Below are 17,542 nucleotides of genomic sequence, written 5' to 3'. Positions count from 1 at the left end.
TTTTTTTACATGTACCTCTTTTTTTGTAACTTAATATTTGATTGACTTCCCTTCCCCCATCTCTATTCCTTCATTCTATAAACCTTTTTATTAAATGCTTGCACTGGACTAGGATTCTGCACCCTCTACATCTATAATCCATTCCCTAAAGTTAACTGTGTCATAATCATACTGTCTAGATAACTACTGATATTTTTAAGTTTAAAAAATATTTTAAAATTTTAGCTGATTTAAATACAATGTTGAATTCAAATTTGAAAAAAAAAAAAAAAAAAAAGGAAAACTAGTAATTCCAGCAACCTCTAGCTTTTTAATAATGTATTGGAAAATTTGCCTCTTTTACAAAAGCCTGCACCTCAGTCTATTCGTATAAAGCAAATTATTCTTTCTCTTTTTTTCTCCAAAAGATTTAGTTTTTAAAAGGGGAATGGGATTGGGAGAAAGAAAATATGGGGCAGGAGAGAAGAAATACACTTGTGAGTTGTCTTGCTAATTACTGGGAAACAGGTACAGACGATGGATGTATAAAACAGTGCAGTAAAGGCTTAAAAATGAAAGTACTCCTGGGAATCAAGGACTATTTCTTATAAATTCTAATCTTCTTTTACAATGCCTAGAATGGTTGTGGCCACAGAGATATTCATTACCTGGGAGAAAGGATGACAGGAGAGGTAGAGTGGATGGGAACGTTAGCAGCTGTGAGTGGAGGTTTTTCCAGGTTTTTGGTGATGGTTGGGAGAAAAGAATTTCAGGATGCACCATGTAAGCCAAGCAAGTGACAGCTTTTTTCATTGAAAGCAGTGGCCAGGCATGGTGGCTTATGCCTGTAACCTTAGCACTCTGGGAGGCCCCAGTGAGAGGATCGCTTGAGGTCAGGAGTTAGAGACCTACCTGAGCAAGACTGAGACACTCCCCCCACCCCCGTCTCTACTAAAATTAGCAAAATTAGCTGGGCGTGGTGGTGCACACCTGTAGTTCTAACTACTGGGGGCCTGAGGGAGGAGGATTGCTTGAGCCCAGGAGTTTGAGGTTGCTCAAAAAGGCAGGCTCAAAAACGACAGCTTTTGAAGTCTCACAAATTAGGAGGAAAATGCAAGGCTAAAATGTTGGCTTTTACTAAGAATTTGGTTAGTAATTTCTAGAATTGGATTCCCTCCCATTTTTATACTTTATGTGGTTGTCTCGGAACTGTCATGGTGATTTCAAGTGCAGAGAAATTCTAAAACCACAATGTAAATGATGTTGTAATTAGCCAAAGTTTGTGTAAGGTGATAGAGACAACTGACAAGCTGGTTGAAGCCAGTTTTTGTCTGTGGTTATCAGCCCCTCTAGTTAGCTTCTGCCTGAGGATTATTTACTTTAACACCTGCACCCAATCTTCAAGCCCCTGCTTCCGGGTCTCACTGTCTCCTAATCCCCTACTCTAACAGGAAAAGGATGCAGGAATGAGGTGCCGAGGATGGGTGAGAACAAAGCTGTGCTGGTTGCAAGGAGGGGTGAGAGGAGTATGGGAAGGAGCTGCCTTGTACCCAGGCAGTCCAGTGAAGATGCTTAAATACTGCAGGAGTGTGAATAGTGTTCTTTTATTTATTTTTTTCCGCTAAGATGTTTTTTAATTTAGGATATTATGGGGGTACAAACATTTTGGTTACATGAAATGCGTTTGCCTCCCTCAAGCCAGGGCTACAAGCGTGTCCTTCCCCCTATACAGTGAATAGTGTTTTTTTAGTTTCTCTTATTACCATGTTTATTCATTTTTGGAAATTTCCTTTTAAGAGAGCGAATTTAATTGGAGGGAAGTGCACTTTAGTATGCCAATAGCATTTGGGTTTGTGAAATGGGCCTATGGATGACCTATACACATTTATATATTTTACTTTTTGATATTTTATAATTCTTATTTACCAATCATGAATGACATTTTAAAAATTAAAGAAAAACTTACATCTGAAATTTTAGCAATGTTGCTTTGACTGAGTAAATAAATTACATTTGAAATAAGTGAGATCCAATGTTCAAAATTTTACCTTCGGTTAAAGCAATAGTGTGATATATGATTACATTTGAAGGAAGATGTACCTTTTGAATTCAGATTCAACATAATAAAAGTTCCTCTCTAATCTTCTATTTTTGATAACAGGATATCTCCAAGTTTGCAGAGAAAGACAATATAGTTCTTGGAGAAGGTGGAATCACACTGAGTGGAGGTCAACGAGCAAGAATTTCTTTAGCAAGGTGAATAACGGATTATTGGTCCAGTGAGCATTTGCTGTAAATATCATTCATGTAAAAAATTATAGATATCTCTCTATTGCTTTATATTGTGTTTATGGAATTGAAAAATTCCTGGGGTTTTATTGCTAGTGAGTTAAGAATCACCTTATAGTATTCAGACTTGATGATGGCTTTTTCAAAGTTCATGCCCTTATTTTGGTGTGTGTGTGCTTGTTTGCTTTATGGTGTGGTTTACTACAAAAGAGAAAACTCAGGGATTCTCCATAGTACAAGGACAGAGAAGATGTAAATTTCTGCTAATTCCATCATGTATTCTCTCCTCTTCCCTCAATATGCATACTTGCCTTAGGCTTCTGTTTATTAGATAAACATACACTTCCAAATTTTTCAGCAAAATAATTTTTGTAGCAAAGATACGAAGGCAAATGATGTCACGTGGCTTAAAGTCTATAATCTTTAAAGTAGAATAAATAGGACAAAAGCATCTAACATTGAGGGAGCAGGAGGTGCCTGCGTAGATGCACTCTTGGTCCAGACATTTAGAAGCTGTCAAATAGAAGTGCATATCATTGTTACATCAAAAAGAGAACTCTATGGTTAAACTGTAACTATCAGTTTAAAAAAATATTGGTGACATGGGATGTCAAATGTCCCTCAAATTTTATTTGAACAAAATTCTTCTTGCCAAAGTTGTTAATAAGGAATAACATCGACTCATTGATGTTTTGGTTCCTTTCCCTTACTTTCTCCTGCTTCCAAAAGCTGAGACAGAAAAACACGAGCTGAGCACCTGCAATTGCCTGTTCTGGGTGTATGTGTGGTGTGTGTGCATAATCTCAATCCCCACACAACCCTGCAAAGTAAGAATTGTTCCCCTCACTTTACGGAAGAGATCATAAGCTAACTGAGGCTGTTAAATGTTAACTTGCCAAAAGCCACACAAGGAAATGGTAGAGTTAAAATTTGAACCAGGTCCTTTTGACTCTTTATACTAAACTATGCCTTCATCTTGCGGATCACTCTGTGAAGTAATAATTCAATAGATATGGATAATTTGCTGATAAATTAATGACTTCTAAATAAATGGAAGTTGGTTATTTTATCTGTGAGCCAAAGTAAGACTTATCTTAAGTATTCCATTTCTTATTTAGATAAGATATAGTGTATGGCTTGTAGACATCCAGTGTAGAATTGAGCCTCTATTTACCAGTTTAAGATTTGGTCTTATTGTAAGATGTACACAGCTGGAGGTACTACTGAAAATAATGATCTATTCTTATTCTGATCAGATTGTGTAGTGTGTTGTCCAGTTTGGGATGATGAATATATTGTTTCTAATTTTATAAGAAACCAGTCCTAGATGTGAGGGAGAGAGAGAATTAAGAACTAAGTGCAGGGGAAGAAAGATCTTGAGGGTATATTTTCATGGGGCTCTGTATCTAGCTCTTACATGTTGTCTTCAAAAATAATCTATACCATAAGTGATCTTTTAGACTTTACTTTGACTTTTTGCCATTTCTGGTTTTTTAAATTACTTCTCTTAATTACATGCTAATTGATTACAGCTTTTTTTTTCTGACAAAATTACCAAGAATTACATACATAAACACAGAATCCTATGTAGTTGGGATTGGAGTAGGGTTGCTAACCATCATACCTGAAACTTTAAATGTCGTGAAGAAATTATCTCATTTCTGTTAATATGGAAACTATATCTTCATCTTATTACTGTTATAAGATCAACTCAGTATAGATTTTATTTGCTTATAAGATTTTATTTTTTAACTAAAAAAGTAAAATAATATGAGTATAAATTTTATTGTGAATTATTCATACTTACCTTGTTTGGAACTTTTATGAATATGGTACAGAGACACACTATAAGAAACAAAATGCAATATCAATTATAGAGTTGTGGCATTTGTTTTTACAGTTGTTAACATTTTAAAAAACATTTAAAAATACTTTCACATAAATGCTGCAATTTATTAGCTGTCTCTGACATTTCACAGTTTGAAATAGTCTATTTCCTTCTGTTTCCTCACCAAATGCAAGATCTTTGAGGGCAGAGACTGTGTAATTTTTACTATTGTATTGCCAGCACATAGCATGGTGCTTCGCTCTAAATAGAGACTATTGTTAAAACGTTTTCTTTTCTTTTTTTTTTAATGTAATATTTTAAAGTATATGATATGGTGCAATTCAATTTGCAATTTTTGCTAGCTTATGCCACTTACAATTAGCAAAACCACTTCAGCAGTTCTTGGAGTGCTGTGGAAGCCATAGAAATCACCCACAACTTATCTCTTTATTTCTCATTTAAAACCATCTACACTATTAAAGACATGTCTAAAAGAAGTTTCTAATGATACTACTTCTGCACTATGTTGAGAATAGGGTTATGGATACAGTGTGGATGTGGTGACCATACTGTAATGCATGTAGTGGTTGTTGAAAAAACTTATGTACACTAAATGACACAGTAAATAGTGAGGAAATCTAATTTAATTTCCATTTTCTTTTTAGAGCAGTATATAAAGATGCTGATTTGTACCTATTAGACTCTCCTTTTGGATACCTAGATGTTTTAACAGAAAAAGAAATATTTGAAAGGTATGTTTTTTGAATAACTTACAGTGCATATGCTAAAAGACAAGATAGAAAGACTATACCATCACAGACTGCACATTACCTCTTGAGAAGTACGTCCACTGTCTTTGGGACTCAGTATAGCAGAATATAACACGGTACTTACTCAAATTGGACCTGCTCTTCAAGGCCAAGATTTAAAATCACTTCCATTAAAGCCTTTTCTGGCTACCTCATGCTAGACCAATTTCTTCCATTGGTATGCTGTTATAACAATCACTATCTATGTAGTTTTTACAGTCTTATTGCCTTGTGACATATATTATTTTCATTGGTTATGCTTAAATTTTTGAAACTTTGTGTTAGTATTTTATTCTATCTCCTCCTTAGATAATAAATTTCTTAAGGAACTACACATGCTAAATGTTTTCATGGTTTAATGAAGATGAATGCTGAGATGACTCATCTCCCCTCAGCAACTCTGTGGAAATCTCCTCCTCAGTCAAACACAGCTCAGGATTCACATTTTCTTGGAGCTTCCATTAGGGCTCAATGCCTGTGAAGTTCCTAAGAGAAACAGTTAATTATTATGATTTGATTTCAAAGTTTCAAAATTATTTCATGGACTAGAAAGTAGTTCACTAGAAGAATAGTCATTATACTCTCCTGGAAATAAAGATTTTAAGCAACAAGGATATAAACATATATGTGTATAAAATTCTAGAAACACCTTTCTTAGAATTTAGTTTCATCTAATATCCAAGATGCTGTTTTTATAAACCTGTGACTGTGATGAGTAACTTCTTAGCAATATAAACTTTGCTATGCTTATATGGTTGTGTTAGTATGTTACAGCTGGGGTCCCCATCCCCTGGGCCGAGGACCAGTACTGGTCTGTGGCCTGTTAGGAGACGGGCTGCACAGCAGGAGGTGACCATGGGGAAGGGAGCGAAGCTTCATCTGTATTTACAGTCACTCATTGCTTGCATCACCGCATAAGCTCTGCCTCCTGTCAGACCAGCAGCAGCATTAGATTCTCGTAGAAGCTCGAACCCTACTGTAACTGCACATGCGAGGAATCTGGGTCACGTGCCTCTTATGAGAATCTAATGCCTGATGATCTGAGGTGGAGCTGAGGTGGTGATGCTAGTGCTGGAGAGCAGGTGCAAATACAGATTGTCATTGGCAGAGAGGTTTGACTGCGCAATAAATGAAATGCGCTTGAATCATCCCAAAACCATTCTTCCAACCCCTGTGGAAAAATTGTCTTCCATGAAACCAGTCCCTGGTGCCAAAAAGATTGGGGACTGCTGTGAGTATAATCTAGAATGGTGCCTCTTTCTATACAATATATAATGTTTTAATGCTTAAAAAAATCTAATCTCCCTTACATGGTTCTAGTCATGATTTACTTCTAGACTAGAGGAAAATTTTATTAAAGAAGGGTCAAATTTATTATCCAGTTCTCAGTTGTAGTAGTTTTTGTTTTCTGTTTTAACAAATCAGGTTAGTCTTAATATAAGCTTTTGAGAACTAAATTGGTGGCCAACCTAAAATGTAAAAGGAAATTAATAGAAAATTTAAAGAACAGGAAAACTCTGACATTTGAAAACGTGGAAACATAGACCTCTAGAGACCTTAAATATCATCTAACAGTTCCCTAATTATCTAGATGAATAAACTAGGACCCAGAGGGTAAACACTTTGCTCAAAGTCAAATATCTACTTTACGTCTGAAATTTAATTTCATTCTAGGTCTGTTAACACTCAATTTTACAACATAGCATGCTATTTTATGTTATAATAAGTCACGAGATGCCAAATTAATTATTGTATTTACTTGTAGAATCATTTTAAGTACAATAATAAAATTATATGATAGAGATTTTGTACAATAAAATATTAATACAATGCTAACATATAACACATAATAAAGTATTAATAAAATTAATATTTTATTTATATCTTTTTATATTCTTAAAGCTGTATCTGTAAACTGATGGCTAACAAGACTAGGATTTTGGTCACTTCTAAAATGGAGCATTTAAAGAAAGCTGACAAAATATTAATTTTACATGAAGGTAGCAGCTATTTTTATGGGACATTTTCTGAACTACAAAATCTACGGCCAGACTTTAGCTCAAAGCTCATGGGATATGATTCTTTCGACCAGTTTAGTGCAGAAAGAAGAAATTCAATCCTAACTGAGACCTTACGCCGTTTCTCATTAGAAGGAGATGCTGCTGTCTCTTGGAATGAAACAAAAAAACAATCCTTTAAACAGACAGGAGAGATTGGAGAAAAAAGGAAAAATTCTATTCTCAATTCAATCAACTCTATGAGAAAATTTTCCGTTGTACAAAAGACTCCATTACAAATGAGTGGCATTGAAGAGGATCCTGATGAGCCTTCAGAGAGAAGGCTGTCCTTAGTCCCAGATTCTGAGCAGGGGGAGGCAATCCTGCCTCGAAGCAATGTGATCAACACTGGCCCCACATTTCAGGGACGAAGGAGGCAGTCTGTTCTGAACCTGATGACACATTCAGTTAACCAAGGTCCAAACATTCACCGAATAACCACAGCAGCCACACGAAAAATGTCGATAGCCCCTCCGGCAAATCTGAGTGAAATGGATATATATTCAAGACGGTTATCTCAAGAAAGTAGCTTGGAAATAAGTGAAGAAATTAATGAAGAAGATTTAAAGGTATGTATAAATTATTTGGCTTTTTTCCTTCCACAGAGTACAATTGAATAGAATGTAATATGTAACGAAATTTATACAAACTATGGTATTGGATGGAGTTTAAGATTCAGAACTTAAAAATTCCATAAATTATGCAAGCAGCTGCAGAATGTAAAATAATCAACTATTTACTTTTGCAATGAACATATCTCTTCCCATGAAATGTATTGTAAGCCAAGCAAAGGCTTATTGTTGGGTCTTTTCATAGGCCAGTGATAATCATTACTATAAATTAGAAAGCATCTGCTTTTTACTATCTTGATCCCTCTGTGGGATGAGTGTAGTATAAATAAATATATATAAATAAATAGTAGCTTCAGTTATTTAGAGACCAAGAAATATTTCTGTATGGAAGTAGCCTATTAAATATATAAGGTTTATAAGCATCTAGGCTCCTAATTATACTAACTCAGATACTGGTTTATACATCAGTCTTTCTTGAATTTAGTTAGTTTGGTCTTTTTTATCTTTCCAATTTGCTTTATGCATTAGGTTTCTGAAAAAGTTACTTTTAAAGAAGATACGTGAAGCTCAGCATATACTAGTCCCAATTTCCAGCCAGAAAGTCTGTTATATTAAGCTTTAAGAATAAAATGCCTTCTTAAAATCCTTAAAACAGGAAGCAATACAAAAATAAGAGAGTTTTTGTTGTTTTTTACTAGAAAACTTAAACACCTTGGATGAAGTGAACCATGGGCAGAGTTGTAGTGAATTGATAAGTTTAAGAGCATAGATCATTAAGAGTAGTGTAAACTTTGGCAAATCGCAAATCATTTATTTAACTTCTCTAGGCCAAAGTTTCCTCCTTTGTGAAATGATGGAATAGAATAGGTGATCGCCGAAACCTTAATTTCAGTATTTCTATAACTTTAAAAGGTTTCTGAAAGGTTAATTCACCTACATGGCTTACTATCAATCTAAATGAATACCTCAAACCTGAACCTATAAATTTAGTTGTAAAGAATGATCCCCTTGACTAATAATAGTTACTATTTATTGATTGCCTTTAGTGCCAGTAAGCATATATTTAGTCACCACAACTACCCTGGAAGATATGTATCATTATTTCAAATTTACAGAGAAGGAAACTGAAGTTTAGAGAAGTTCAGCAACGTATCCAAATCCAAGCAGCTTCTAGCATGTCAGTGGTGGAGCCTGATTCAAATCTAGATCTATTTGACTCCAAAAATTTGTACTCCTAACTATTGGCCTATATTCTGATTCCATAGGACCCTGTCTTTATTTTATTTTATTTTATTTTATTTTATTTTATTTTATTTTATTTTATTTTATTTTATTTGAGACAGAGTCTCACCCTGTTGCTTGGGCTAGAGTGCCATGGCGTCACCTAGCTCACAGCAACCTCAAACTCCTGGGCTCAAGCGATCCTCCTGCCTCAGCCTCCCGAGTAGCTGGGACTACAGGCATGCGCCACCATGCCCGGCTAATTTTTCTATATATATTTTTAGCTGTCCATATAATTTCTTTCTAATTTTGTAGAGATGGGGTCTTGCTCTTGCTCAGGCTGGAGGACCCTGTCTTTTGATTCTAGTACTTCCTGTATAAATTCTGTTGACTTTGTGAGAAACAAAACTATATTTTCTCTTTGGACTATCTGGAATCTTTTTCAAATTTTTGAAATGTATCTGCCAAGAGATAAAGACTCCCAGGGGAATATACCCAGGATTAGGATTATGTCATTTAAGTCATAGCTGGAAAAAGAGATAATCTTAGCCACTGAGGAATGTACAAGCATAAATTGGCTTTCAGTCTATTGGAAGACCTTTATAACTAGCAAAATACCAAACTGTACTTGTCCATGGACCCCTGAAGAAACAGGTTAAGAAAAGGAGAGTTCTTGGAAGCTTCATTTTGATGGTACCATTCATTTGTTGAAAGATGTGACATTGTTAAGCATTTAAATGATAATATTGGCCAGTGTGGTGGTTCCAGCAACTCTGCTCAGGAGGCTGAAGTGGGAGGATGCCTTGAGCCCAGGAGTTTGAATCCAGCCTGGGCAACATGGGGAGACCCTCATCTCTAAAAAAAAAAAAAAAAAAAAAAACAACCAAAACACAAAAACAAAAACATCAAACACAAATAAATGGTAAAATTATCCAACATGAAAACATATTTTATTTATATAATGGCTTTTAGAATTTTGAAAAATTATGGTGTTTCTCATTTTTCAAAAAGCTATATTGTCACAGTGGACATTATTCTGGCCATGGAGTGACATGACACATGACATTTATAATGATTTGTATTTGTTAAAGTTTACTTAGCTCCAAGTAATATTAATACATTCCTTTATTTCCACACATCCAAAATAAATTGGCATGGTAGCATGAAACTGTATTGTCTCATGTCATAACCATGATTGTTTTTTACAGGAGTGCTTTTTTGATGATGTGGAGAACATACCAGCAGTGACTACCTGGAACACGTACCTTCGATACATTACTGTCCACAAGAGCTTAATTTTTGTACTAATTTGGTGCTTAGTTATTTTTCTGGCTGAGGTAAGAATATTCTGTTATAAAATATTACTTTGAGTTAATGTTAAATTAGAAATAGTTTGGAAGGAAGTATACACATATATAGATGTAAATGTGTATATGTATATATTAATATACATATGTATGCATGTAATTTTACAATGTATAATGGTAGAGTTCATATAGTTTTAGCACCTAAAAATCAACAATTGGAATCACTGTTGATATTTTATTATTTCATACATAGCGCATAAAATATGCTTTTATTTTTGTTTCCAGTTGTCTAAAAGGGACAAATTTTTAAAAATCTGATGAGTGTTTTGATAGATTTTAATAATTTTAAGAGATTCAAAAGCTCAAAGTAGAAGGCCTTTATTTAGATTGAAATCGAACACTGAAAATAATTCTGTACTAAATTTAAATTCATTTGACTATAGATATTGAATTATTAAATATGTAAGTTATGACTATTTAAATATTTCCTCACAAAAATGAGATGAGTATATATTAGTGGCTTAGGAATCATTTCAGATAAACCTTTCAGAGATTCAGGTCACCTATTTGCTTACAGAAATTTGGTTGTCTTCAATGTCACCATTGTGGTTTCTTTGCCACACTTCTGCTGTCCTTTACATCACTGAGTTAAAGAAAAGGGGGGGCTACAAATAGCACAGTGGGCCACAAGTTCAGTTCCTCATCAGCACGGGGGTTCCTGAAGCTGGGTGGTGGGTGAGGCTTTCCTCTGGCTTGGAAGCACCACATCCATGCCTCCAGGGCCTGGCAGGGAGCATCGCTGGGTGCAGTGGCCAGAGGCTGAATGGAGAGCATTCGCTCTCCAGTTGTCTAAAGTGGGCACCTGTCACTCAGCACCAGCCAATGCCTTGCCATGAAGGAATTGGGGTCAGTCTTGCCAAATCTTCTAATTTATCAAGATGAGATAGAGATCCAGATTTTTCTGTAAATTTCTCTCATTTTAAAATATGTGTAATTAATTAAGTAAAAATAAGTGAACAAACACTACGTGGGTACAACAAAACACATTTGTGGGTTGGATTCGGCCTGTGAATGATTACTCCGGGTATTTATTCTAGAGGACACCTCAGATATGTCCTAATATAAAACCTAAATCTAACCTGAAGGCCCGTGTTGCATTTGGGAAGAAATGACCCAGGCGAAGAACTGCCTATCCTGAGGAAGTATAAACTGAAACCCAATAACTATACATTTTTCCTATTGTTAGGCTATTTCTAACCTCAATTAAGAAGGCTATATAAAGTATCATCATTTCTCTGTGATCAGGAAATATAGTGTTAAATATCTAAAGGTATGTACCAAAAAGTTGTACATACTACTTCAATAAACTATCGGTTTCCATTTGATCTTTGAGTTTTAGTAATGTCTGTTATTTGCCTTGGTGCTATAAATTAACAAATCAAATGGAGGCTTGATGCAAGATGCAGGATATAGCAGAGTGTCAACTCTGGAATCAGACTTCTCTGGATGTGAGCTCTAACTCAGCCTTACTAACACTATGAAACTTAGCAAGTCTGTTAACCTCTCTAAGTACCAGCTTCACAGGCATTTTGTGGTTTAAGAGCCATTGTGATTACAAAGCACTTAATGTAGGGCTTGGTGCATGGTGATCAATGCTAATTGCCATTATTATTAATATCTTTAATGTCATATCATTATTACAAAGCTTAAGATAGTTTGAGGTGAACAAGTCCATTAGAGTGATACGATGGAAATTTTAATCATTCCTTTTACACTTTAACAAAAATATGAGGTTGGGTAATTTGACACTCTTACATGAGTAATAAATATTGAATTGAAATGCATTTCAATTTTACCTCATTAATCTCTGCTAGTCTTGCCAAATGACCAACATTAATGTGCATGAAGCCCAGCTTGTGCCTCATTTAATCTGACCCAGCCCATTGTAATTGTTAATGATTAGAACCTCATTGAAAGATCACGTTACTTGATTGTGTTCAGCTTATGTAAGAAAAAAGGGTCATTTCTGATTGTGGTAGTGATTTCTGTTAATTTATAGGATCTTTGTCTCGTGCAGCTCCATAGAGTTGAACTTTTCGACCTTTGAAAAGGGTATATAATAAATTATTGACTGTTGAGCTGCTATACATGTGTACAGTATTATTGGCTCGCTTAATCAAGAGGAAGACAATAGTTCTTTAGGGCAAGAAACTAAATTACAGCAGAGGCCATAAATGCTATATATCTACCCATTATTAGTTGAACTCTCACAAATATTCCAAAAAATCATCTTTTTAATAGACAAAACAATTGATAATGCCCTTTTGGGGGCAAGAAATAATATAATAAGTGATGCGGCCTTTTTGTCCAATATCCTGTAGGCCTTGCCAGTTAACTGGCTCTTAAAATTTTGAATAACAAAAACTTGGTAATAGTAGAAAATAGTAATTTTTAAAATTATGCGCACAAATATGCAGCTAAACAATTCATTCACTGGTGCTCACAATTCTATTGCCTTCTTTGAATCCAAATTTATTTAGCTTTTCTTTTAGACTAAGCTCTTTTTTTAATACCAATGTGCCCATTTCTCATAACCATTAAAATATCTCATTGGAACTTCATATCGTGGTACAGGTGCTAATCCAGGATGATGGTTTAGTTCTTTTAAACCCTATTTAGAACCTTATACTCATGATCAGAGAACCTAAAGAAAGGTTAAGATTCATTTCTTCCTTGATGAAAGTGATTTATCTATTTTTAGTTTTCATAAGGGTTGTATTTCAATTTAGATGTATGTTTTTTAGAGTAGGTTCAATATGCTTCCCTTTTGCAATATGAAATACTTAGTTGTTTTAAAATTTTTTCAAAGTTGATAACTGAGAAAATTAGTATGTCTATTCACTTTGTTAGCATTTATCATTAGTGTGTCATTTTTAAAAGGGAGTCAGTCTACCTTTGTATTTTTGTACCATTTCCCCTCATCCCACAGGGCAGTATCTTCTGTAAATTCTTGGATATTAGCACCAAGAAAATAGGAATAACATTTCTATGTTAGTTTCTAGTACTCCTGCTTGGCAGTGCATCATTGACTAGATAGAGAAGAAATGCAAATAATAAAATTAGGAGGCAGTTTCCTGGTTCCTTTTAAAATAACCAGAGGGTATTATTGTTGACGGAGCATTCGAAGGTCCTGTTTAATGCTTTCATTCTATGATTTTTAAGAATGTTTCAGAGAACTGTTGTATCCTATTCCTTTATGACTTCCCTTCTGTTTGCTCATGAGGAATCCCTGAGTGGCTTTATATCCTTAGTACACTGGAGATGTATATTCCATGATACCACTGCTGCTGTTGACTGACAGTAATCCTTTCAGGACAGCTTTACTTACCATGCATGGGTCTGTGTTTTAGGGCATGATTTGACTTGTGAAGCATTGAAATCTGTATATTACATATGCTGTTTTCTATGTGATATGGAATAGTGTTTAAAAGACCGAGAAAATGAAAAATAAAGATCTTTTTAGTTTTCTCCCTTGATCATCTAGAATTGTTACTCTCCAATAAATTGCGTAAACTTTGTAACCTCAAAACATTTTGGAAACGAAATGCTAGAACTTGTTTACTCAATTGTTTCTATATGCTTCAGATATTTTTAGTAAAGTTGTTACATCAAGTTCTTGAAAATGTTTTTGTTTTAGTCAATAAACCATGGGTTGGTGGTTCCATGTGGATGGAGCCAGGAAATAACTTTATATTTCAATGACTAGACCAGTGTTTTAGAAAACTGCTTTGGTTATTGTTTCATTAGTGAATATTAGAAAATATTTATTCCTGATAATTACATTCAAAGAATGTTGACAATGTGAGCATTATTGACATTTCTTTAATTGGAGCAAAGGGGAAATATAATAACCAAAGATGATGATAACCAAATAATCAAAGAGTGACTCAAAACATATACCCTCATCTAGGATCTTGAGTATTTGATTAGTCTTAAGAAATAGCAAGACATTTATACTGTAACAAAAACTTTTGAAATAGCTAGATATTGCTTAGTTTGTCATTTTTAATTTATTTAAATTTCTTTGACTTTCAAGAAAACAAGGATAATTTTTCTCTTTATTGATAAAGTGCATGGAGACTGTGTATAATAAAGAAAAATAGGAAAGTGAGAATAATGCCATTAGATTTTTTATCATTATACTTCTATCTGATATATGAACTTAACTAAAACTTAAACAGCTCTTTAAAGTATAGCACTTCCTAATGTAATTTCTTCATCAATCCAAATGTTCTCAATAAGTTTTTTATATAGTACTCTTAAATATTTAAGGTAAATTCAAGTATGGAATAAGACTTGTGGATATCTTATTCCAAGCATATTTGTTTCTCCCCTATTTAATGTTATTCTGTGTTCATTTCCAAAATTATTTTACTTGCAATTGCTTGTTTTTTTCTATTTCATTTTTGGGTAAAGTGACTACAAAAATCACAGTTTAAATTTCTTTTTGTTTAGTTATAGTATAGAATGTTTCTCTTGTAGCCAAATATTTCCACCTTGAGAAAGCTCAAAGTCCTAAGTAATTCTAGTACCAATAATGTCTGTTTTAACCTGAATGTACCTTATCTTTATTCATAAACTGTGAATTTTTATACTGTTGAAACTTTTAGTTCATTTTTAAAATATTAATCTCACCCTTTTCAATAATTAATTTTCCTCCCAGGTATTAGTCCCTAATAATCATTGAACAACAAAGGAAATTATTTATAGCAACCAAATAGACTAGTTATCTGCCAGCACACTGAGATTAGTCCTTTTATAAAAGACAGAGTTTATTATTTAATACATTTAGCTATAATCTTAGCTCTCCTGAGGTTCAATGAATAGTTCCTGTTGAATTAAGGAGAGAAATGGCAAAGTATTTACTTCAGTGAAATTTGAATTCCATTGACTTAATATGTTCTCACCACCAATAATGATGCTTAGTACAATTACTGTAGCTGCTGGACCTAGGAAAGCAAAGCGAAGGAAATACAATTGTATGAACTTTGATGTTGGTCATGGTGAATTTAGAGGTGGATGTAAGAAGAATAAGTAAAGATGTTAGAAAAAAATCAACTGTGTATTGTCCCATTCCAGGTGGCTGTTTTTTTGGTCCTGTTGAGCCTATTTGGAAAGTGAGTATTCTATGTTCTATTGTGGATTATGTTTTCTTTCCACTAATTATTATTAAATACTATAATATACACTGTGTTACACTTCACCCTAGTGTGTCAGTAGTGGAAAAACAAGTTATTTTGTTTAGATAGTGTGCATGTGCAGTTCCTGCATCTCTTTGTCAATTTCTAAACAATTTAGTTGCATTCAATTTCCATGAAATGCAATAAAAACATTTGAAACAACATTATATATTTAATATTTTCTGTGAGTGTTTTAATCTAATAAAGATCAATTTATCTATTTCAATGGTGAGAAAATGAAAACTTAATTTACTTTCTTGCAGTAGTAAGCTTTTGAGATTAAGGGCATAAACTCTGTTAATGTAATACATTGTGTTTCTTTAGACTCAAATTTAATTTCATTTACATGTATTGGAAATTCAGTAGTCCAGTTGGGTTGCCAAATAACGATCTCCTTTTTGTTTTACAGAGCCCCTCCTTACAACAACGGAAACAATACTGTAGGTCCAAATAACAGCTATGCAGTGATTATCACCAGCACCAGCGCCTACTATGTGCTTTACATTTACGTGGGAGTAGCCGACACTTTGCTTGCTCTGGGATTCATCAGAGGTCTACCACTCGTGCATACTCTCATCACAGTGTCAAAAATTTTACACCACAAAATGTTACATTCTGTTCTTCGAGCACCTATGTCAACCCTCAACGCATTAAAAGCAGGTACCTGACTAGGTATACAAAATGAAACTGCTGATCCACCATCAATAGGGCCTGTGGTTTAATAGGTTTTCTAGCAGAGGTGCTGGCTTTTGCGCAGAGGCATCTGTCTTCTGCTGTGCCTTATGACTGGCATGTACATCCCTCAGATATTATAGGTTACCATATATTGTTGCTCCTGATATTTCTTTATTAGCTAATTAGAGTGGCTCCATTTGTAAGAATATGATGTTGGTGGGACTGAAGCAGCACAAACGGGCCCTTGTGGGTTAGTTGTACTTCTCTTTTCGGATAGCTGGTCTAGCCTTCTTGTAGGCATCTTGTTGCCAATGCGTAGTATTGTTCAAAAGAGGAGGAGATCTGAAGTGATCAAGGAAGACATAAAATTCATCTGAAGTTTTTTTATGGGGTAGAATAATTTAGTTTCATGTTAACTGTTCAAAGTTACATTGGGGGGGATCCCAAATGTATTTTAAAACTAATTTTGATGCCATTTTATTTGAAGTCACAGAAAGTAAGGATAGTGAAGTTTCTAAAATATTTTTAAAGTAAGGGCAATGAGGTACTTTGAAAGTAATCAATTTCATTGATTCCACGTTAGAGAAATTTACATTCGACTCTGAGGTTAATAAGGATTCCCCCAAGGCTTTTTTTTTTTTTTTTTTTAACAGCAATCTGTTGACCACTTACTCTGTGAGACACTAAGCCGAGGGCAGGTATATAAAGATGAATAAGCACAGTTTTTGCCCTTGAGGGGAGGAGGTGGGCAGAGAAACAACATTTGATTATAAAGCAAAGAATAAGTTCCAAGATTGAGATTTTTAGAGTAATTTGTATCTTAAAAAAAATCTCAAAATAAGAAATACCTATCATTTTTTCTGGGTAATAAGTTTATACTGATGTCCTTATGTGTTGCCGAAATCCCAACTCATTTGATTACATTCACTGCTATCCTCTGTTTTACAGTTTCATTTTTATTTGCTTTTACTTTTAAAAATATTTTGTAGAGATGGGGGTCTTATTATGTTGTCCAGGCTGGTTTCCAACTCCTGGCCTCAAGTGATCCTCCTACTTCGGCCCCCCAAAGTGCTGGGATTACAGATGTAAGCCACTGTACCTGGCCCATCCTTTGTATCAGATAAGAATTTTAGACATAAGGGGATGTCCAATTAACTTGATCTAATGATTTCAGTTTTTATGGAAATCAGAGACCCAGAGAATGCAGGGGATTTGCCTGAGTTTCTGGCGGAGTCAGAAATGGGTCATGAGACGCAGTGGAAAGAATATGAGCGTTGTTTGAGGCCTGACTTGGCTTCATAAGAGCAGTGATCTTGGGCAAGTGACTGTTCTGAGCTTTAGCCTCCTCACCTGTAAAGTGGAGAAAAGAATAATTATCTCAGAGGATCTTTGTGGGAATGAAACAAGGCAATTTCCTTGCCTGTTACATAGCCAGCATGAAGTAAATATTAGTTCCCCATTGTCATTCCTGTCTGTAGGGTGGTGCTTCCACAGGGGGTGCACTTGCCATTCCACCTAGGTACTTTTCTGGGCTCCTCATTTCCTTAAACCCTGCTCATGGTTGG

The 17,542-nt window shown here is 34.7% G+C and overlaps 1 protein-coding gene across 1 annotated transcript in view; it reads left to right on the top strand.

Annotated features, from left to right (window-relative positions):
• The window catches only part of CFTR (CF transmembrane conductance regulator), a 142,698-nt gene that overhangs the window by 64,788 nt on the left and 60,368 nt on the right, over positions 1–17,542 (top strand). Inside the window, exons 12-17 of the mRNA XM_045564145.1 lie at positions 2,141–2,235; positions 4,762–4,848; positions 6,808–7,531; positions 9,964–10,092; positions 15,202–15,239; positions 15,712–15,962. Of these exons, the coding sequence (XP_045420101.1) occupies positions 2,141–2,235; positions 4,762–4,848; positions 6,808–7,531; positions 9,964–10,092; positions 15,202–15,239; positions 15,712–15,962 (1,324 nt within the window). The remainder of the gene's footprint in view (positions 1–2,140; positions 2,236–4,761; positions 4,849–6,807; positions 7,532–9,963; positions 10,093–15,201; positions 15,240–15,711; positions 15,963–17,542) is intronic.

This window comes from Lemur catta, chromosome 11 (assembly GCF_020740605.2).
Source record: "Lemur catta isolate mLemCat1 chromosome 11, mLemCat1.pri, whole genome shotgun sequence".
In the NCBI taxonomy this organism is placed as follows: domain Eukaryota; kingdom Metazoa; phylum Chordata; class Mammalia; order Primates; family Lemuridae; genus Lemur; species Lemur catta.
The sequence above is the reverse complement of the archived record's forward strand: the minus strand, read 5'-3'. Positions and strand labels throughout refer to the sequence as shown.